Below are 24,136 nucleotides of genomic sequence, written 5' to 3'. Positions count from 1 at the left end.
CGAAACGTATTCTAGAAGCATTTTTGAAACGCCGAGAAGGAAACGACAAAATGCGTGTTGAAACGTTAGTTGGTTGGTTAGCGTGAGTGGTTCGTTTTACGAAGGATGTCAGTGAAAATGTGGGGGCCATATAATGACTGAAGAATATAATTATTTCATTAAAGTTATATCACTCATTTGACAAATATATATCTGTAAAATATGAAAATTTTGCCATGAGAACAACACCACCCACGGCAATAGAATCAGTTACTGGTCTGACTCCTCTGGACCTGTAAGGTAAGGAGGATGCGTTAATGGCCATGTTACGACTGCGCACGGCTGGTGTAAACATCGAAGTAGGAATGGGTCAATTGATGCTAAGCCTATGGCAAGAAGCGCTTACTGCGCAACCTCTGCTGCAGGCAGCCAGTGATGCAGTTGAACCCAGATTTGTGTTTAATAAACCCTACAAAATACAAATAAAACAGAACACAGAGTCAGATGCTACAAATTCAATACGCATATATACAGACGGCTCAAAAACCAAAAAAGGCTCAGGATGTGGAGTTTACTCCAGATCATTAAGCCTGGGAATTAGGTGGAGAATGGGAAAAAACCAGCGTGGTTCAAACATATTTGGCTGGTATCTCAATCGCTACGAAAGGAATAACCAGGAAAGGAATTTCTGGCAAAAACATAGACAAGACCTATTAGCTTAGAGCACACAACGTGTTACCTCCGGGCTAGTACTAGAGTGCCACCAAGATTCAGACAAAACCTTGGTATATAATAACATTATCCTGAGGTGGGTTAAGGAGCATTGCCGACTCCATAACCAAGGAAGCTGCTGGACTAAGAATTTTAGGACCCAGTGACACCTACGGCCTGATGATTTCGACAATTGCGGAACTAGACAAACGTCACACCCATGCTCAATCCCTGAAGAGAAGGGATGGCATTGAAATATGCAGTCTTGCCAGGATCACACTGGGCGACCCTGGGAAGCTGGCGCCGAAGAAATATCTGGCGATGACAAGAAAAAACATACGCTTAACAGTAGGATTTCTGACTGGCCACTGACAACTAAGGAAACATCTTCACATTATGGGGCTAATGGAAACACCTCTATACAGGATATGTGAACAGGAAGATGAAACTGTCAGCCATTTCTTATGTGAATATCCGGAGTTATCGTCGATAAGAAAGTGTGTATTCGGCGAGTCTTGGCCTACACCTGCCGATATAAAGGAGATGTCTCGTAATGATCTGTCCACCTTACTGGAAAGGACAGGATGGACGATGACCTAGAAGAACAACTCTTCAGTAGAATGTATAATGGGTCACATGTGGCCTCAGTGCGATGGGCCTATACTCACCCTCCCTATTTTACAGATACAGAGAGATGAGAATTTTGCAGGAAAATTGTCAAAATGGTTTTATCGGAATTCAAGTATATCGATAGAATGCTATGCGATAGCATGCTATGGTGATAAGAGGAAGTATTCAAGAAATCAAAGAAAATTATTTATCAGATCGCGAATAAAAAGTTGACACAGGTGGTATTCGCAGTGATCTTACGACTGTTACATATGGCGTACCTCAAGGAACAGTACTGGGTCCTCTTCTATTTATAATCTTTATAATCTGGACTGAACCACAGTGGTTCAGTCTGGACTGAACCACATGGCCTCAATCCAAAAATGTATTTTCTTGGCTATAAGCCTCTTTTGTTTTATATAAGTCAAATATTACAAATGTGCAATTTACTTAATTTGATACTTCCTGTTGCCTGACAAGTGAGCACTGATGATGACGAAAGTCGAAAGCGCTTTGCAAGAATTTGAAAAATTATACACTTCAATACAAATGCTGATACTAAATATAAATACACCCACCGAAAATTTAAGGGCATGGAGAAACAGTGATGAAAATATAATTTTGTTTTATGGGCATGCCGTTTTTCCCTGCGGCTGGCGCCCCAGTTGCAATATTTGAAAATTCTTCCTTATTGTACACCTACAATATAGAACGAACCTACATACAAAATTTCAGCTTCCGAAAATGTAGCGGTACAGAGAATCATTGATGGAAAGGTAATTTTCATATGTGAACGCGCCCTTGTTACCCCCACGGGGAACTCCCCAGTTGAAAATCCTTTATTAGTGCGCATCTAACACCTATGTACCAAATTTTAGCTTCTTAGGACTTACCAGTATGGAGAAACTGAGATGAATGAATGGTATCAAGTGAGTGACTTTCGCATTTATAACTATAGATATAGATAGATTTGGTATGTTCAGGTGATAGAGTTTTGTCTACCCCGTTCATTAGTAGGGATAAGATTGTGATGTATTCACCTCTTACACAGGAAAAGCTGAAGCTGAGGGTGATTTCTAGTTGTCTCCACATTTTTTATATATGATGACGTCACGCTGAACCGCTTCTTTGAGGTTGTTTTCTGATGCGTCGGATTTATTCAAAGAGGTTTCTTGCTCAATAATATTCAGCTTACGTGCCTTCATTTTTGAAATAAAATCGAAATGAACAAATTGCTTCGATTCAATTCAACTCGTACCTTCGTATCTTGGCGTCTGTTTGAGACAGTTGATTTCTGAATAGATTTAATTATACAGTGTGTAAAAGCCAAATGGAATAAATTCTTATTTCGGTTACAGAACGTATTTCAAAAAAATCCCGAAACACTTCAAATATAAATTATAATTTGACATTCTTCAACGTAAAAATGCCACCCCTACCTTCAACCCCCTTCGAATGACTGGTACGCCCCCCAATTTTTTTAAATGGGAAGTATACGTTTGGGATATATCGTTTGAAAGGTCTCTTCATTCTCTATTCGAAAATGTTATTGCTTTCAAGTTTATTGCAAAAATTATTATAAAATAAATTAAAATCATGTGGTTACCGAAATTCGATAAAATACACTCAAAAACTGAAATGTAATACAAAACGTAATGAAATGTAGAATACGAAAAAGAACTATGGATGTTAACGAAGAAGATGTTCAAAATGTTCACCGCAAACGCCTTGGCAACATCCTAATCTCAAATAAAACTGTCTTATTCGATATTTTGAGTCATTCAAATCTGAATGTTAAGTTTTTTACACATTGCTCTTTACATATCCCGATAAAAATAAATCTAATGATGAAAGATCAGGTGATCGCGCTGGCTATTCAGTCGATCCTTGCTTCTCTATTCACCGATTGGGAATTGTTATATCGAGGTATTACCGGAAATTAACTTGGTAATGTGGTGGTGCTTCATCGTGCTGAAACCATATCGTATTCACTGGAACTTGAGGGTTTCCTGGATCAGGATATAAATTTGCTAAACTTGAAATGATATCATTTTGAAGTGGTGCCAAATAATTATCGTCATTCAATTTGCTCTCATTGAAAAAGGCACCAATAATATAGTTTCCTACAATCCCTGTCCAAACATTAACCATTTGAGGGTATTGCGTATGTTCCTCTCTCACCCAGTGAGCATTTTCCATTGACCAGTAGCGGCAATTTTGCCGATTAGCATGACCGTTAAGAGACAAAGTACACTCATTAGATGATATTGTTATCCAACATGTTCATTTGCTCACAAAAATAAGTTCTTCTATCAAAATCGTCTTCCATGTGCTACTGACTAGGTATCATTTTATAAGAGTACATTTTATTTTCTTTCAATATGTTTACTATCGATGTATGGCTAACATTGAATGTAGTGGATGCCTGTCTACTCGATGTATGCGGGTTTTCGTCAAACTCAAGTATCACATCTAATTTGAGTTCACTCATTGCATATGCAGCTGCTTTTTTTATCTGCACCACATGACCACGCTCGCGGAACTACTTCTCTATTGTGCTCATTGTTCCTTGAGATGTTGTGTTCGGGTTTCATCTCCGTAACCTATCATTTGTAAAACTGTTATTTCATGTATTTTCATTGATCTAACCATTTGTCAGACTTGAAGTTAACGAACTTTGAACTTAAATTTGAACAATGACAACTATTGTTGTAACACACAAAATAAGTTGACAAGGCGTTTTAAACTAACGATGCCATGAAATTATTTACAGTTTTTTAAAGGATACCATCTAAAAAGAATATTGCTATGGTTTTTGCTTACTTTCTTATTATCAATACCTCAATATGAAATAAGTTTTGAGTATATTGCAATAAGTTTTGAGTGTATTTTATCGAATTTCGGTAACCACATGATTTTGATTCATTTTATCTTAATTGTTGCAATAAACTTGGAAGCTATAACATTGTTGAATAGAGAATAAAGAGGCCTTTCAAACGATATATTACAAACCTTTAATTTCCATTTAAACAATTGGGGGTTGTACTTGTCATTCGAAGGGGGTTAAAGGTAGGGGTGACATTTTTACGTTGAAGAATGTCTAATTATAATTTACATTTGACGTGTTTCGGGATGTTGTTAAAATTCGTACCGTAACCGAAATAATTATTTTATTCCATTCGGCTTTTACACACTGCATGTATAATTGGTCTAGTAATATCCAGTGAATAATTGGAAAACCATAAAAATAAATACAACTTGAGTTTTTTTGTCTAGACAGAAAATTTATCATCTGATCACTTTCCCAGGAAATAGGAAAATTTGTTTTTCAAATGACAATAAAATAATTATTTATTACATGCATAGATATAAAATTGCCAAGTGAAAAAACATTGACAACTTCGCAAATCAGACATTCAGTTGCTGGTGATTTCCCTTAAAAAATACACAATTATAAACTTCATCAGTTCCTTATAAAGTATTCGTTTTGAAATTGTTCAAAGGAATTACCCATTTGTTATATATTATGTATAACATGTTCAATGAGAAATCAACAAAGTAATTATTTGTCTTTTAATAGATATTCTGGGTAATATTGAACGAAATGATCACGCAATTTCAAAACAAAACTAATTGCTGGTACAGAAACTAACAAAATACACACTTTTTGAAAAAAGTTATTCGAATGAAGGCTTGTAACGGTAATATCACTGATCAATAGGAAAACAATCAAATGTATTCACGAACATTTGACTTTTCACAAAAGAACTGCAGCTATTTACAATTGAAGCGAAAGTTTTAAAGTGAATTTTGGGTTTTGAAAACGGAAAGAGATTGTTCTTTGAAACGTCGATCACCAAAGAAAGCTGAGTATAGAAATTCAGTTTTATTAAATTGAATTTTTCAATTTGTAGGCAAATAAATTTTCGTAGTGAAGTTTTCAGTTTGCCCTTTATTATATTTTAGCAGATCTCTATTAATTTAATTTTGTTCATTTTTTCAGACTGTGAATGGTCATTTAGCCAGTAAAACAGTAGGAAATATTGAGTTCTTCACAAAAAAATGTATTTCGAAGAATAATTAAGATCTTATTCAATAATCACTACAAGTTTCTATTTAAACGTAAATTAAGAAAGTACTTTTAGAAGAGAGTTTTTTGAAAAAAGTTCATACAATAAGGAGAATAAAAAACATAATTAAAATAAATACTATTCACGAAGAAATGAAAATCATACACAAACTACACGAAAAAACCCTTTCAAAATAACTACTTTCACATGAACACTGAATTACACGAGAATCACTTTTTCCCATTCAGTTTGGAGAAATGTCATCCTTTTTTCACTCAAGCTTATCCTTTAAAGACAGTCGATCCAACAATGCATTTATGGTTCAGCATACCACTAATGAGACCATGGGAGGTCGAAACCGCACTGTCTGTGAATGCGTTGGGTTTGGGCTCTGGTTTTCAGTCTTGCAGTGGAAGCTGAGTGAAAGAAAAACGAATCTCGTCGACGGTCGATGCATCTGACCGCCTTGGGGAGCCTCGTTTATCTTTGATACTCGAAGATCGAAATCTCTGTCAAACCCATAGATGGCATCTTCGTAAGGGGAGATGTCATCATCCTTCTCTAACATTATCGATGATGTTGCAGTAATTTTCAAGACCATTTGTCCGCTATTTGAAGAGACTGTGCTTATTCCAGTTAAACCTTATCCAAGTGAATGTCAGGAATAAAAACAGCCTGCTGCACTACCTAAATCTCCATAAATAATTGCAGAAAAACGAAACAAAAAAGGGAGAATGAAACAGCAAAGCTAAAACGTAAGCATGAAAAGGAAAGAAAATAAGATGATACCAGTTCATTAGAAAGTGAATCGAAAGTGCCTACAGTGGAGAGCATGGATTCAAAATTGGGACGTGATGAATCAGAAATTTGTGCCCAAAGTGATGGATTTCATTTTGACAAAAATGGTCACAAATGTGATTGGTTGCAATGTCTGAATTGTCATGATTGAATTCATGAAATATGTACTCATTCAGGCATATACTGTTCAGATTGTGTCCCACCAGATTGTGTCCCGTTATATAATTATATATACCGGCTGATTCATGTGTGAATGGCACATTAGACATTTTTGGTGAACCAGACAACGGATCATTCTTAAAATTCAGTGGAGAGCATTTTCTACCCAGCTGAAATATTTTCGATAATGCGGTGTTGCCACTTCCATTAGAAAGTAGTAGCAACTTTGATTTTTCGAATGGAACATCCTGTATATAATAGTATTTTTAGAATCTACAACAATTACCCGACAACTTTTCTGAACATTTTTCTATACATATCTGTTGCCCTTTCTGAAATATGAATTAATTTCAATTTTTTTCTTTGGAAATCATGATCTCTAAAACCGCTGAAATTGTTGAGTTGAAAAATACTATGCTACGTAAATTTGGAAATATGTTAGGTAATACTTGGAGGCTTCCTACACTCTAGCGTAATCTCCGTTACTTCAATACAGGGTGGTAAAAAATACAGTTTTTTCATATGCTTGAAAAAGTGACTGAAAGTTATTATTTCAAATGAAACATATGTATCATGCAAATACATCGTAAACTTTCAATGTGACATCCACCGTGAATCAGTCTGTATGTTTAATGTTGAAAAAATATATATTTTCTCTAATTTCACTAAAATTATTCATTTCTTACGAGAAGAGGGTAATATGGCCTAAGAAAATCATTCGACATGTTTTTGATTCTAACCATTTTTCATTATGGGAATATGGCAAGAAGCATTTCACATTATAGGGTGATTTCCCTACACGTTGCTTTTCTTCATTCAGGTAGCTCGATTGGAGAAAATATGTCCAGGATTCAACAAGTAGAATGGCACTCAGGTGATACAAAATAAAACTTTACTCTCGAGAACTATTCACATAGACATCGGAGAAAAAAGTTTGTATCAAGTATTTAAGTCAAGTTCCGGAAAGAACCAGGAGAGAAGTCGGTTATCATAACATTGATTGTCTCGACGTAGACTCGGCTGACTTCTAAGACAGCTTACACAGTGATGCAACGCAACTGACATGACCGACTCAAGCGACTAGTTGCATCAGTCTGACCCATCGGATTTCGTAAAAGCATTCACACTTGCCCAATCCGACTGATGCAACCATACGACTGGTTGTATGCGACTAGACATGTCGATCACACCGCGATCAGTTGCATTCGTTTTTGTATGTATTGTCATTATTTTCCTAATTTTCAAGCAAAATGAAAGATGTATGGCAGGAGTGAGCAGGTCAATTGGTTCTACGAAGGTTGTTAGACCTTCATAGATTTAAATTCAACCGGGTCATGGAGTCATCTTCGTCTTCTGATGACTCCGTTTCGAATCGATTATAGTTATATCGATTGTACAACAACGTGAAAACATCAATGTCATGCAATTAGTTGTTCTAGTCAGTTATGTGAGTTGCCTCGCATCAGTGTGTAAGCTGCCTAATACAGTATGATTTTTCAGGACGGTTGGACCGACAACAAATGGGTGGTTCTGCACTCCCTTCACGGGGCCTCAAGCTTTAAAAACGCCTGCAAACAACTGCAATTGCCAACCCAGAGGGTCGCCGGTTCATTTAGGGCCAACTTGGTGCCAGAGCCACTAGTAGACGGCTTCGTCCAGCTCACTACACTGAAGCCGGAATGCAACAAAGTGACTCAAGTCTCCAAGAATACCTCCAGCAGGTCTACACTCTGTAACATGTAACAGTAGTCTTTCACGTGTCTAGCTCAGCACGCTGAAGATACAAGACTGTTGTCACTGTCGAGTTATATCGGGTATATTCTTATCCTGGCATGTCCTGACATGTCCTGGCATGTCCTGAAGTAATATTAGTGCCCAGAACAAAAGAGCTGGGCTAAATTTTCTCGTTCACGAAAGAAAAACGTACAATAAAGGAAATAGCAGCCACTAACGGTTTCTCGAGGGTATTATAGGAGACATAATGAAAAAGAAGAAATTTAGGTTGAGAATGAACGGAATCACGACTTTTAAAAACGACAAAAACCAAGATGAATGTATCTCAGTTCCATACCACCAATACACGAAGAACTTTGGAAATATTTTCAAGGAACTAGGTATGAAGGTGGTTTTTGAAACAGGTCATACACTACAGAGCCTTTTAGGAAGTCCAAAAGACAAAGTCGAGAATTCGGAAAAGTCTATAATTCACGAAATTGAATGTAAGGACTGGGATGCAAAATATTATGGGCAGACAAAAGGATCTATTAAAAGAAGATATAAGGAACACTTAGCACATTAAAACTATGGAAGATCTGAAAAATCAGCAGTAGCCCATCATATTTTGCAACAAAACCATTCCATAGACTTCAGTTCATTAAGATTAGTTAGACAAGTTAACAACAACATGCATCTAGATGTCTATGAGAGTATAGAAATAAGTAAACATAATAATATTATGAATAACGATGGTGGACCAATACCTAATAGTATACTATGTAGCTTATTGAAATCATATTTTAATTATTAGATTTACCTGACTATTACATAAGGACACATTGTAAAATGAATTTAATATTAGTAGATATTGTGATATTAATTTAAGACACCTAAGGAACAGGTACCTAGAAGAAGTATCTATGGTATAAATAAGAATAACTTCGTAAGTATGATTAGTTTGATATTTATCTTGAAGATGATCACTTGGTGATCGAAACACGTGTTGGGAAAAAACTCCAGTAATATTCATTAGTGATGGTAGAAATTAAAAATTTTATCATGTGAAAGTATCCTATATATTCAGACTAGAACGCCAAAAACTTCGAACTTCTTTGCCGACACTGAAATCAAATAATTTATTTGCGCAAATCATTTGTTGCAATTTCCCTCACTTAATCTGATCGATACAATATTACAATAATATCCTAGCAGTATCATGATGGAATCTCAGTTATTTATATTAGTCATTTCAGGTCATAATGATCTAAAATATGGATCCAGACCTGGTAATACAGCAGATAGCATATCGTTTCCTCTAATAAAAACAAAAAACAACAATGCTCCTTATACTTAGTGGGGCGGTAGCAGATTGGGTGGGCGTGGGTAGTTTATTTCACTCATTCAATCAGTCGTTATGTGAAATGGTAGAACGAGTCCTATGGCAGGACGATCGATTTTCACTGCGTATCGTCCGTTTCAACTTGTTGACGATCGTACTGAGGAGACGAGAGCTGGTTAAATCCACACGAAGGATGTTCTGCCAAGACCAATCATTAGTTGTGGAGATTCAGCCACCCACACTCACGACTTATATAGCTTCCTAATACCAATAATTCAAACGCTACAAGGAAAAATATCATGTTTCGTGACGAATTCAAAGACTTCTATAGGGTTATTGAAGACAATCGAAGTCACAGAGAGAGATAGAGATAAATTAAGTAGTTTCGATGTAGTTGGTCCGTACACCAATGTTCTTGTCGAAGAAGCTCTTCAAATTATTCAAAAGAAGCTATGCAAAGACTAAGATCTGGAAGTCAGAACGAGGTTCTGATAGGAGTAATTATGGAGTTACTAGGATGATGGATCCGAAACTGTTATTTCCAACAGGGGATTAATTATTCATTAAAAATACCAAAGTGTTAACATGGTATTATTGGTCATTCAACCGAATTATTAAAACAGCACAATACTATTATGGAAAACGATGTTTTGATGCTTGGAAACAGTCTTTGTTCGAACAATTCTGGAAGAAACTGCGAGGAATCCACCTAAAACATATAACAAACTACTTCATTGGCACTACTACAAAAAATTGGACATCATGGAAACGCACTATTTTGAATAAAATTGGAAAAATGTGTTGGATTATGCACGCGAAAGTCACTAATTCGTCTCTGTTTCTCCCTACTGGCAAGTTCTAGGAAGCTAAAATTTGATATATAGGTACTTCTTAGGTCGTAGATGTGCACTAAGAATGAATTTTCAAATATTTCTACTAGGGTGCCCCTCGTGTGGGTAAAAGGGGAGCATTTACATATGAAAATTGCCTACCTTTTCATCACTCTTTCTCGTTACCGCTATATTTTCGGACGCTGAAATTTCGCATGTAGGTTCGTTTTATGTTGTAGATGTGCAATAAGAAAACATTTTTCAATATTCCAACTGGGGCGTCCTCTGGAGATAAAAGCGTTTACATATGAAAAATACTTACAAATGCGACAATCACTCAAAACTCATTCATCTCTGTTTCTCCGTACTAGTGAGTCCTAGGAAGCTAAAATTTGGTATACAGGTGGTTAGGCCTTAAATGCGCACCAAGAAAGGATTTTAGATTATTCCACCTGGGGCGCCCCCCGTGAGGGTAAAAGGGTGCGTTTACAAAGGAAAATTACCTTTTTATCACTGTTTCTCCTATATTTTCGGAGGCAGAAATTTTTTATGTGAGTTCGTTTTGTGCTGTATATGTGCCATAAGAAACGATTTTTAAATATTTCAACTGGGGCGCCCCCCGCGTGGTTGAAAGGGGAGCGTTTACATATGAAAATTACCTTTTCATCACTGTTTCTCCGTACCGGTATTTTTTCGGAGGCTGATATTTTGTGAGTTCGTTTTATGAATTTTTGGATATTCCAACTGGGGTGCCAGCAGCGGAGGAAAAAGGCGCGCCCATAAAACAAAAATATTTTTCCATCACTGTTTCTCCAGGCCCTTAAACTTTCAGTTGGTGAATGTATACTCAGTATCAGCATCGGACCCGTGCGGAGCCGGTGCGGGTCGCTAGTTGATGATGAAGCTGTTCTTGGATTTTTGAATAGTTTCTGCCAGTTATGTATATTGAAATATAAATGATCGGCCAAAACCTCCATCAGATTTTTTTCAAAAATATATCACATGTTTCGCTAGCACAGTAGCTTTTTCAAGTGATCAAATACTTCAAGTTGTTCTTACATTGATATTTATATACTACAGGTAACCATTATTGAGACTACCTCCAAAAAATTACCTAAACCTCTACCTAAGGTAGGTACCTGTTCAATTATGATCACCCGAAGCATATTACCTCACATCTACATCAATAATAATTCTTTCTCGGTTTTTAAGAAAACAAGTTCAATAATGATGATATATTCAAATCTAGTTAGTCATTCATTATTATGGATCATCATCAAGTAACGACCGAATCAATCAGAAAACTCCATCAGATTGTTGCTACATCCATTAGAGTAATGGTGGCCATATACGCTACAAGAAATCGTTACGATCAGACTGTACAGTTCGAACGGTACCGATAAATCGCTACATGTATGTGATAAAACTGTGCAGTTTCGCACGATTTTTTGAGACTGTACAGTCGAACGGAACAATACAAAAATTTCAATTGATTTATCGGAATCGGACGAACTGTGCCGACTGATCGAAACGTGTATGCGCTTGTTCCGTTTTCGTGTTCAGTTTTGTCGTCGATCGACATTCGGGTAGACGTGCGCACGCGACATGGAGTCTCAAACTAATCGAGAATGGCTTGAAGAATTTATTGAGTTATATCGCAGTAACCCTTGTCTCTGGAATATTAAAGGCAAAGAGTATCACAATCGTGACTTAAAACGTTCAGCATATACTAAGCTGGTTGAAAAATTGAAAACAGTAGACCCTAGGGCTGACAAAGATGCTGTTGTTAAAAAAAATAAACAACATTCGCTCTACTTACAAAAAAGAGCGTAAGAAGATCGCTGATTCAAAAAAATCAGGAGCAGGAACCCAAGACGTGTATAAACCAAAACTATGGTATTACTCTATGTTGCTGTTTTTGGATGACCAAGAAGAACCAAGACGTTCACGCTCTAATATGGACGACGAATCAACAGACAACGAGGTAAGTTACATACATACATACATATGCGTCACGCCTGTCTCCCAGAGGGGTAGGCAGAGGCCATATAAATCCGGCCATATTGAGAATGCTCCATAGTTATTTATATTATTACATGAATAAATAATAAATAAAAGTACATAACTTTTTTATCAAATCGTTTATTCTCAAAGTCTACGTATAAAATTATTTTGCCACGGAACGCTGCCTTCGCTTGCAAAATATTCCATGTACTCTTCTCTGACTTTTTTTGCGGCAATCGAAGTATTACCAAGATTTCTTCGTTGCAAATTAACTATCGCTAAATTCAGTGTATCGTATCCTTGGGTTATTGACCCGTCATCAACATTTTCTACGTCGAAGCATTCTTGTTGACAGTAAGAACTTCCTGAAGTCTTCATTAAATAATTATGTAAAGCACAACTGGCCATCACGACAGACTCTATTCTTTTCGGATCAATACTAATTTTTGTGTGAAAAATTCTAAATGCGCCTTGCTCGTGATACGCGGTAATTTAGAAATCTGGTTTTCTTTGTGGTCAAGTCTGCTTGTCTAAATGGCTTGATTAAATCTGTTCTAAGTGGAAACGCATCGTCAGCCACAAACACATAAGGCAACTTTCTAGTGCTATGTGCGACAACTGTGTCGGTTGGAATACACAACTGATTATTATGAAGTTTTTCAAAAAACTTTGTGTTTGTGAGTACGCCACCATCTGAAATTCTTCCATTTGTTCCAAAATCACATAAAAGAAATCGATAATTTCCATCAACGATTGCCAATAACACCATGATATGATGGTTTTTATAGTTGAAATACATTGAGCCACATCCATCAGGAAGAAAAATTGCTATATGCTTTCCATCCGTCGCGCCTAGACATTGCGGAAAGTTCCATCTCTTTTCGAACACTTCGGCCACATCCTTCCATTCTGCTTCCGAGCGTGGGAACTGTAAAAATATTAATTGTTTCAGGAAATTGAAAGTGAAGCATCTCCAGCCGCCCAGTCAACTCCACAGTCACCTCCAGCCACGCAGTCAACTCCACAGTCACCTCCAGCCACACAAACAACTTCACAGTCATATCCCGATACTCGTTTAATTACAAACACGTTGTTTAATAGGAGTCGGCCAAAAAGGAATGCAAATGACAACCTAACTACTGAAGTTTTACAGTCTGTTCAAAACCATTTCAAAAGGCCTGCAATTACTAATGATCGATTTGATATTTATGGAGCAAACGTCGCAGCTAAGCTGAGAGACCTTACAAAACATCAACGTACTTTGGCCGAAAAAATAATTAATGAAACATTATTTCTGGCAGTGATGGAAAATTTGACTATTCCACACCAAGTGATGGATTCAACCAGTGTGCGTTTTAATAATTATGGTTACAACGTTCCCAGCCCCGTTGCACATACTCCCAGCCCTGTTGGAAACAATCCTAGCCCCGTACCTTATCAGAATTCAAACTATGATTACTAAACACATCCAGGCTCCCAGTCAACTCTCCAAACCCCAATACTGCCAACTTCTCAACAAGATCAGTCCCAACAAATGCAAAATACAGCGGCTACTTTTTTGTCTAATTTTACTTAATGTTAAACCATCATTATAAGTACAACTTAATAAACATTACATTCTAAGTAATAGTAGTTTTTTATTTCTTACCTTAAAATAGTCTTTGCGGAGAACCTTATATATTGCTTCACAGGTTTCCGGTATTATGCGACCCAAGGCTTGAGATGAAATGATACTAGAGAATTTCAAATCTTCATAATTTCTTCCTGTTGATAAAAACCTCAAAGTAGCTACAAGCCTCTCGTGGGGTGGAATAGCATTTCTCATAATAGTGTCTTGCTTCTCGATAATTGGTGCTACCAAATTCAGTAGATGTAAGTACGTATCGTGATCCATTCTTAGAAAATTATGCCAGTCTTTTGGAAAAAGCTTTAATTCCGCCAACAAATTCACATGAGAATGAACTCTTCTTTTCATTAGCCATTCTTTACACCAGATGCTACGATTTTTCCGCTCCACTTTTTTTTCCTTCAGGGCGAATATTAATCCAATAATTGCTAAACCGTCGTCCGTCGAAGCCATCACTGACACGTATGCGTCGGCGCCGCTTATTGTACCGTCTGATCGCAAAGATTTCTCGTAGCGTGTATAGCTTGTATGCCAGCTACGATAAACTGCACCGTTCGAACTGTACAGTCTGATCGTCACGATTTCTCGTAGCGTATATAGCCACCATTACTAGGAGTACGACCATTCAGGCACTCGTGTCCTATTTTGTTAACTGTTGGTAGAAATCTTGAGAGAAGGTAAGATGTCAGTATTAATGGCAATTAGAAGATAAAATTGGCCAACCTGTACTATGATAATAGAACAAACTTATGGGGTGCTGCAAAAGAACTTGGTCAAACACTGCAAGAATTGAATAAAGAAGAAATCACCAATTCCATCACAGCGGAAGGAACAGATTCCAGCTATAATCGTTAAGGTTGAGGTTATTGGAAACGACTGGTGAAGTCAACAAAAACTGTTTTGGTTGGTTTTCAGGTTTTGCAGTGGCCTTTTTTGGTCACAATATCCAAACGTTTCAACTGCAACTGCGGCCGTCATCTTCAGTGGCGTTGTCGAAGTACTTTTTTGACGTATCAACTGTCACAGCACAGTAGGTACTAATTTCAACAATTCAGTTGTTACGTCAAGAAGAGAACTTCGACCACGCCACTGAAGATGACTGCCGCAGTTGAAACGTTTAGAGATTGTAACCAAAGGAGACCACGGCAAAACCCGGAAACAACCATCCGTGAAAGCCTACATTCCTGTTTTGGATGTCGCTATTCACGATTATAGTATCAAAGACAAAGTAGTTCAGACAATGTTTTGTATATGTCAGTAGGACTTGATAACCCAGAAAAACTAACGCAAAACATCAACAAATTCTGAGGAAGATGGGGGAAGAATATTTCCACCCTCTTAATATTGGGTATTTGGATGAAAATTTGATTGAGAATCGAAACATAGATGGATGAATGCAAATAGTTTCTTATCGACGGGGGGTGTTTTAGCTTCGTATCATTATTATTTGTTTGTATATTTTTAATTCAGTTTTCAAAAAATAATCTTTGATGAAAAATTTAAAATGTATTTTTTTCAGTATCCTTAAAAAATGTATTGCTAATTTGAGGATATTCAATAGACAAATATGTAATGCTTTGCTTTATATGATACAGTTTGTACATATGAGTATACTATTTCATTTCTGTTAAAAAGGAAAAAATTGATATCTTTAATTTTAGTTCTGTTATTTCCTGAATTACCTAAATTAATATTGACAATTGATCATTTCCTGTATATTATTATCAATTCGTCAACCTTTTGTTTCTCAATCATCAAGAATGTCAAACAAATATTTTTTTGCTCATAAATCATGACCTCACTTAGATTACACGTGAACACATGGAAGATAACGACCCAATCGAGATGGATAAGATACATTCATTAGCGCACCGGAAAGGGATATCAGGCAGACAGCTACCTTCAAAAAAAACATTTCAGAAAAATAACATTATCCTTTTTTTGTATCAAGATGGAGTAGTAGAAAGCCAAAAACTTTCTTTCCCAAAAATGAATCACTCCTAAAAATATAACCCCTTCAATTCTACATTATTAACTTTCTAAAAATTATACTATTTCACAACATTTCTACTTCAGCAATTCTCAATATGAATTAGGAAATATATTTGAGTTTTTTTCATTTTATCATATTATATTGTTTAAATTCAGGAAGTATCGCATTGTATAATATATACATAATAAACTGGAAGCTTCTTTCGGAAAAGGAGGTTCTGTGTGCAGGACATATTAGCAGGTTTTCATTCCTGACGTTAAGATTGTGGATATCATTTCTGAACATTATTTTCTCATGAAGATAATTTGGGCTTTTTTTATAAACTACACCTCACGATTTGATCTCCACAAACGACATGCTTCGCTAACACAGTAGCTTTATCAACAGAGATTTCAAATCACTGTTGATTTCAAATCACTGTTCATAAAGCTACTGTATTAGTGAGGTGTAGTTTATGAAAATACTATGGATCTTCATCAAGTAACGGCCGAATCAATTAGAAAAAAATTGGCCTTTTAGGCAATAGATTTGATATTTCGGACCACATGCCAGGTTATCTGATTTCCTTTTCAATGCCAAAGATAAAGTGGATAAGTTGGAGAAATCTGGGGTTTATAAGATTAAGTGTCCAGAGTGTAATAGTGTTTATGTGAGACAATGTGGTCGAAATTTCTCAAAACGGTATACGAAAGGTCCTTTAGACTAGGTAAAAATGATTCAACATTTTCAAACCATTCCTTGGGATGCAACCACAAGTTCCCGAATCTAAACGATACGGAAATTTTTCACTATTCAAGGAAGGGCTGCAAACTCAATTACTTGGAATCCTTGGATATTCATAAGTATTGAAATTGCGGGGGCAACCTGTTAAATGATCAAATCGATCTAGTTCACTCACTGATTTTCAAATTAGCGTATCCACATTGTCACAGATAAACAAAATTCAGGAACTCAATTAAGCTAAGTACCTACAGTGGTGTTATATACAGTGTGTAACAACGAAAACTTAACAGAGCCGTTTTTGAATATAAAAAGTAAGATTTAAAAAAAAAGCTCAAACACGTCGATTTCTAATTGAAGGGGGACACCTTTCAGAATAATGAGTTTTTTGTAGTACGCACCCCCTCGGAGGGGTGCGTCCGACGATCCTTATTTAGATAGAGAAAGTAGGTCGAGAGGCACCTTATTTTGTAACGATAAGTTTTCGAGATAATTTGAAGTTAAAATTGCCATGTTATTAATACATTAGACAGACTACTCGGTAACTTGTATGCCTAAATTAAAAAAATTTTCGAGCAGTTCTTCTTTTTGTTAAATAAAATCCTTTTTTTCAATCAATACCCACTCCTCTTCTTCCAGTTTTAATTAGTACATCGTTCGACTGTTTTGTTTAAACGGGTCGTGTATTGTTATTTGTTTAAAAATGCCTCACACTACTGCTGAAAGGGTTTCAGTTATTGCTTTATTTTTTGGGTACGACCAAAATGCTAATAGAACATAAATTTTATTTAACGAGCAAAACCCTGGTAAACACCTAAGCAGAAATCACGTTCTAGATTTGGTCACAAAATTCAGGGAGACAGGTTCGGTTTTGAATTAGAAAAGAAATTTTCAGAGAAGGGTAGTGAATGACGATAATGCGATTGGAGTGATTGGTCAAGTCATCGCCAATCCCAGGTTAAGTACCAGAGGTTTATCAGCAATGGCCGGAATAAGCCATATGAGCGCATAAGAACCACAAATTCCATCCTTACAAAATTAAACTTGTTCATGAACTCAATGAGGATGATTTTGAACGAAGACAGGAGTTTTGTGAGGGCATGAGTGAGAGATTAATGCAAAATCCCGAGCTGCTTTATAACATCTGTTTTTCGGAAGAAAGCTCATTTTATTTAAATGGTTGCGTGAACCGTCACAATTGCCGTTATTGGTCGGATGAAAACCCAAGACAATACGCAGAAATACATACCCAACATCACCAAAAGTTGAATGTCTGGGCGGGAATATTAGGCAATCATATTATAGGTCCATTTTTCATTGATGGAAATTTAACCGGTGATTCTTATTTACAACTTCTTGAAGAGGCAATACAACCTCGTATAGTTGAAATAATTGAATGGGATCCAAAGACGGTGCACCACCCCATTATGCCCAGCAGGTTCGAAATTTTTTGAATAATCATTTTGAAGGACAACGGATTGGCAGAAGAGGTCCAATTGAATGGCCAGCACGATCACCAGATTTAACACCACTAACACTACTTTTTGTGGGGATATTTAAAGTCTAAAATTTATGCTACACAGCCAGCCAATTTGGATGTTACTTTTTTGTGTTTGCTTTAAAAAGAATTATTGGGAATTATTAACCCTAAAACAGTTTTTCAAACTTTTCTGTGTCATCAGCATTCAAGGAAATCAGCAGGTTGTATTCGTTGTGTAGGTAATTTTTTAGTATGATTCACTTTTTTATCAGAAGCATAAAATATCCACGCCAAAAGGCAACCTTCATAAGGAAGTGCCACTCAATTTACCTAAAATGTAAGGGTGGTAAACAACACCATCCCCCGAAAAAATCTTCTCGTAATAAACAAATAATTCTTGCTTTTTTACGAAATCAAATGGACACGTATTAGCAGGTTGTCGTGAAAAGGCAAAAATTCATTTTTTTAAGAAAGTTCTGAACAATTTGATTTGTTTTAAAAAGAATTGGACTCAATAAAAATACCTTTAAATCTTCAAATTATCTCGAAAACTAATCTTTACAAAAATTTTCTTTTAACAGAGATGTAAAGGTATTCGAAATACCTTTAAAACAAGGTGCCACTCGAAGTGTCCGAGCTTTTTTTGAAAATCTTACTTTTTATATTCAAAAACGGCTCTGTTAAGTTTTCGTTGTTACATAGGTACTGTATAAGGTAATGTAATCAATAATTTTTATTTTAAGGTATAAGTTTGGAAATATCTTTATAGGATGAATCTGCAGTTCCCTATCACCTAGTAACGGCTACATCCATCAATTTATAATTTTTTTATGCATTGAAATTTTTTGTTATTGAGTTAATACAAAAACGTATACATGACAAAAATATCTATTTTGTATGATTTTTATTTTTGTACAACAAACTGAAAAATCAAAGCAACATTTAAAAATGACAGACTTTTTTGCATAATACAATATAAGGTAGGAGACCCAAATCCAGACACTGTCCCAAATTCTGACACATTTCTGTTTATACGACTGAAATAAGAAATTTACAAAATATAGATACATGTTGAAACATCTGATGATTAAATCCAACATTAATTATTTGAATTAATTGATGTAGCCGTTACTACGCGGTAGGAAATCATAATGAAGAAAAGAGAAATGGAACTTTCTATGTTTTTTACCATTTTTATTTGTAACTAACGTTACTGCAGTTTCGTCCTATACGGACATTTTCAAACAATAAACTAACAATGGTTCATTACATTAGCCATTACATACCCCTCCTGTAGGTACTAATAGAGTTACTTGGCTTGAGTACCTGAATTTACAATTTACAATGCGGGTGTGCCAATTTAAAAACCGGCGAATAAACTAAATCGATTTGATCATTTAACAGGTTGCACCCGCAATTTTTATGCTTGTGAATTTCCAAGAACAAAAAGAAACCACCAAACAATACAATAGGTATACAAGAAGGCCTAATTTTAGTAGATGGATGGGAGAATTTAGTTCAATTTGAAGCTGATGAAGAAAAAAAATTGCGCCAAGAAAAAATGAAGGAACCAAGAGAAAAATCTATTCGACGAAATAAAGGAAAAAACACATCAGAAGAAGAGAGATAGTGAAGAAAACTTATCTCAAGGTCACGAAAAAACGGGAAGTGACCGAATTTACCAACGAAGGTGAGAAATAATTTTCATGGAGTACTTAAGGAGCTTTTACTATATATGAACTATTGTAGGTAATGGAGAAGTAGGACCTTTAATAGATAATGAAATAAAAATTGATGATTTTGTAATTGTCAACTATTATGAGGACTATTATCCGGTACAAATCACGAATAAAGACACTGAAAAATGGTTGGCTAATGGAATGGCTAAGGCTGGTGAAAGGTGGAAGTGGCCAAATATCAAAGATGAAATTTGGTATGATCATCATGAAATTGTCAAGAAGATCAAGCTTTCTGTTGAAATTACTGGAAGAGGATTTTATGCAGTTGGAGAAATAAAGTACCATATATGATGTCGAAATGCGTTTGTGTTATTTTTGCATTAAACTTTCAATGATGGGGAGTTCTTGTTTTCTGTCGGAATTATGTTTCCCAAATGTCTGATATAGAGTCGCCGTCGGAATTAGGTGTTATTGGGGTGGTTATAATAAAATGTGAATAAAATTATTGTAGACAGAGTTTTATTATAAATAACTGTTCAGATCTCCTTAGAAATGATTATTAAATCCGGAAAATTGAAACTGATCAATATTATCAAATAATCACTAATTATATTGGATGAAATTTAATGTGTATTCTTAAAGGTGTATGAATTTGGGTTGCCCACCTTAATCACCAGTATTTATTTACCACATCACCATCACATCTTATTTCACCTTCTCGACACTTTTCAGTTTTATTATCAACATTTTTCCTATAAGAAACTTTATTTATTGACTGAGTTTTTTTTTCCAAAATGTAACTAGTGTACAACCTTACAATGTACATGTGTCACTAGAAAATGAATCCATTTTTTTTTAGAGAAAAAAGCTGATGAATGAACTGAGAAGTGTCAAAAAGGGCGAGTTGGCGAGTTAAGATATGGAGGTAATGCGGTGAATAAATACTTATGATTCTATGTATAGTTTCTATTGTGTAAAAAGAAGACTGAAAATTTTTGGAACTTTTGAGAGCTGTAATTCTACAAATGAGGAAGGCACGAATTTTGTTTCGTCCATATCGAGAATCTACACGTCAAATGACGTACACAGTTTGTTTTCAGAATCTAAAATTTCATCCAACATTCGGAAATAAAACCCACACAACAAAAACTTTGCAATTCCTGTATATGACAGGGACAATTTCTAAACAAACGTGTAAAACTCAGTACCCAATACAATTTTCAGAGACCAAAATTCACAAAGATTGAAGCCTCATATTCAAAGTTTTTGGCCAAGTCAACAGTTGATGACTGACTTCAAAACCGCACCTCTTTTTTTAATTATCATCAACACGCTTTTATTAGCTTCACCTGTATGTATGTATGTATGTACATTTGTATGTTTGTTTGCTTGTAACTCTCAAGCTAGGGATCTGTATTTGACAGAATTATCGAGATTATTGCTTGATCTATTCGCGGGCAGATGGCGCTGTACGTAATCTCTTTTATATAATTCGAACTCACTTTACATATATTCATTTGAAAAATGTATTTTTTTTATTAACACGCACGCTCGCTGCCTTATATGTAACCCTCCTTTGGGCGCCTGCTGCCTTGGACTTGGTAGCTGATTTTCAGGCTCCCGCTCCAGAATCGGAAAATATCAATGGTGGGCGCTTTGTGCCATAATTTTTGTATATCAAGCGCCTGTCGCTTTTTTCACAATAAAACTAGTATTTTTCGTTCGTTATTATTTTAAGCTTATTAAAAAAACTATTTTTAACTTTTTATTTCGATGTTCGTTTTTTAAACTATATTTATCAAAGTAACACACTCCGGAACCTTTCCCATCACGAATGAAATACTATGTCGCAGTAAACACAGCAACGTTTATATATGTTTAAAAAAATCTGTTTAAAATCTGTTTTTCCGTTAATCAGCTGTCGCTGATTATATTATATCTATATAAATATAATAACAATTTCAATGAAACAAATAAAAACACTTTACTTTTATTTCCACTAGTTATTTTATTTTTACGACCGATTTCGGGTAGTAAAAATAAAATAACAGGTGGAAATTAGACAAAAGTGTCTTTATTCATATGCTTAAAGTGATCATGAATTTCCACAAATTAAACGAGTCAACAATCACATATATAATATAAATTTACCTATTATGGGTTCCCATTGAAAAATTACCATTTTTGAATAGATAGATAGATAGATAGATAGATAGATAGATAGATATATACTTTATTCATGTTGTTACACAAAAGTGTTTATACATACGTCACATAAAACAGTTACAACAGAAAGTAAAAATGTGAAAATTACAGCGAATAATTAAGTTATTTAAAATCCATTACAATCAACACCATTTGTCAGACAATAAAAACATATTCAAACACAAATATGTATAGCTTTGTATACTTCATAAATACATAAATTCAGTTACTTGATTACAAATAGGGTATCGGATATGAAAAGTAATTGAAATACTCTTCAAAGGAGTAGAAACATTCCTCGATCAGAATACTTTCTTTTTGAAGTTGCTCAAACTCAACGTTTCGTTTTTCAGATTCTTAGGAAAAGCGTTAAAAAATTTTATCGATAGATACAGAGATGATTGTTTGATCTTAGTTGTTCTAGGCTTTGGCAGTCTTATATCACTTTTTCCTCTTGTGAAATATTCATGTACCTGCTCATATTTGACGGTATCACCACGAATATTTTTATTTTTTATATAAATCAAACATTCATATATGAAACAAGAGGGAAGTGTAAGTATCTTAAATTTTTTAAATAGTGGTTTGCAATGATCATTATAATCATCCCCTGCCATAATTCTTAGAACTCTTTTCTGCAAGACAAAAATTTTGGCTGTATGACTTGATGCACCCCAAACAACTATAGCATACGTCATTGCTGCGTGAAATATTGAAAAGTAAGATACCCTGATGAATTCTTCAGTTAGCTTGCCCTTCAATTGTCTAATAATAAAAGTTGCCGTCGATAACCGTTTGGATAAATGGCTTATGTGTGACAAAAAATTTAAACTGACGTCTAGATGCACTCCTAATAACTTAATATCATTATTAGCTATCGTATTGTTCAGTGTGAAAGAGATTATTTGTGTTTTGTCCAGATTTAATGTCAGATAGTTGCTTTTGTTCCATATCTTCAGTAATTCTTCAGATTCCATTATATTTTGTTCGACAATACATTTGTCCCTGTTACAATGTATGATGGAGACATCGTCAGCATAACTAGTTACATGTATATTAGTTGGTTTGGACAAATTGAACATCATATCATTAACATAGATTATAAAAAGTAGAGGACCTAAAACAGAGCCCTGCGGAACTCCATGTTCCATTACAACAAAATCGGAGATACTGTCTTGCCACTTGACTCTTGATTTCCTATCCATAAGATAGGATTTAAATAATTCCAGTTCATTTCCCCGCACTCCATAGTACTCCATTTTATTTATCAAAATTTTATGATTTACAGTATCAAATGCGCGGGAAAGGTCATAGAGATTTGCCATACAACATTGTTGATTCTCGAATGAGTCTAATATTTTTTCATAGGCTTCGCACAAAGCAGTAATTGTCGATCTGTTTGACCTATAACCGTGTTGGAATTTTGTTAGCAAGCTATTTGTTTCAAAATAATTTGTAAGTCTGTTTTTTAAAATAATTTCAAAAATTTTTGCTAATATTGGAATTATTGAGACTGGTCTATAGCTGCTTGTGTCCTCAAAGTTTCCCTTTTTATGTATAGGTGTTATTTGAGAAAGTTTGAAAATTTCTGGAAATAAACCCTGTTCTATACAGGAATTCATCAGGTTTGTCAGTGGCTCGATCAGAAAATCCCTTATCAGATTTAATAATATGCTGTTCAAATTAAACACATCCATTGCTGGTGATTTTTTGAGGTTACTAATAATATCTCTAGTTTCACTGACAGTAACAGGAAATAGGAAAAAAAATTTTTGTGTGGATGAGGCAAACTTCAAGAAATTTTGAAAATCTTGATCATTTACACCAACGAAATCTGTTAAGAGTTCTTCAATAATATTAACAAAATATTCTGAAAATTCATCCGAAGTCACGTCCGATTTGTAGTTGCTAGTCCTTTTAGTCGCTCTGTTGGCATTTATTATATTCCAGGCAGCCTTCTGTTTATTTTTAGATTGATTGATATACTCCGAATTACTTTCAAGTTTAGACTGTTTTATTTTATTTTTATATATGCATTTCAGTTTTTTGTATGCTTCCAAATCTTCTTTATTTTGAGTCGAGTTTGCAATGACTTGTGTTGCCGCTAAAGAGTTTTGTAATTGAACCAGTTCTGAATCAAATTTAAAATTTATTTTTTAAATTTTTGTTTCTTTACTGTTTTTTCCTTGAAGCATGATTCATAGCAATATGATAGAA

General features: G+C 35.2%; 1 protein-coding gene across 1 annotated transcript; it reads left to right on the top strand.

The window, feature by feature from the left end:
• Positions 1 to 4,385: 4,385 nt before the first annotated feature.
• LOC111512542 (uncharacterized) lies at positions 4,386 to 14,243 on the top strand. Its single transcript, XM_074171929.1, is given in 3 exon segments — positions 4,386 to 11,999; positions 12,001 to 12,195; positions 13,168 to 14,243. Coding segments are annotated over 3 exon segments (888 nt in total). The 5' UTR covers positions 4,386 to 11,816; the 3' UTR covers positions 13,678 to 14,243.
• Positions 14,244 to 24,136: the final 9,893 nt, after the last annotated feature.

Source organism: Leptinotarsa decemlineata, unplaced genomic scaffold (assembly GCF_025532065.1).
Source record: "Leptinotarsa decemlineata unplaced genomic scaffold, Ldec_3_MD MMD2_tig00000035_RagTag_RagTag, whole genome shotgun sequence".
In the NCBI taxonomy this organism is placed as follows: Eukaryota; Metazoa; Arthropoda; class Insecta; order Coleoptera; family Chrysomelidae; genus Leptinotarsa; species Leptinotarsa decemlineata.
Note: the sequence above shows the minus strand (reverse complement) of the source record. Positions and strands in the feature narration are given on the sequence as shown.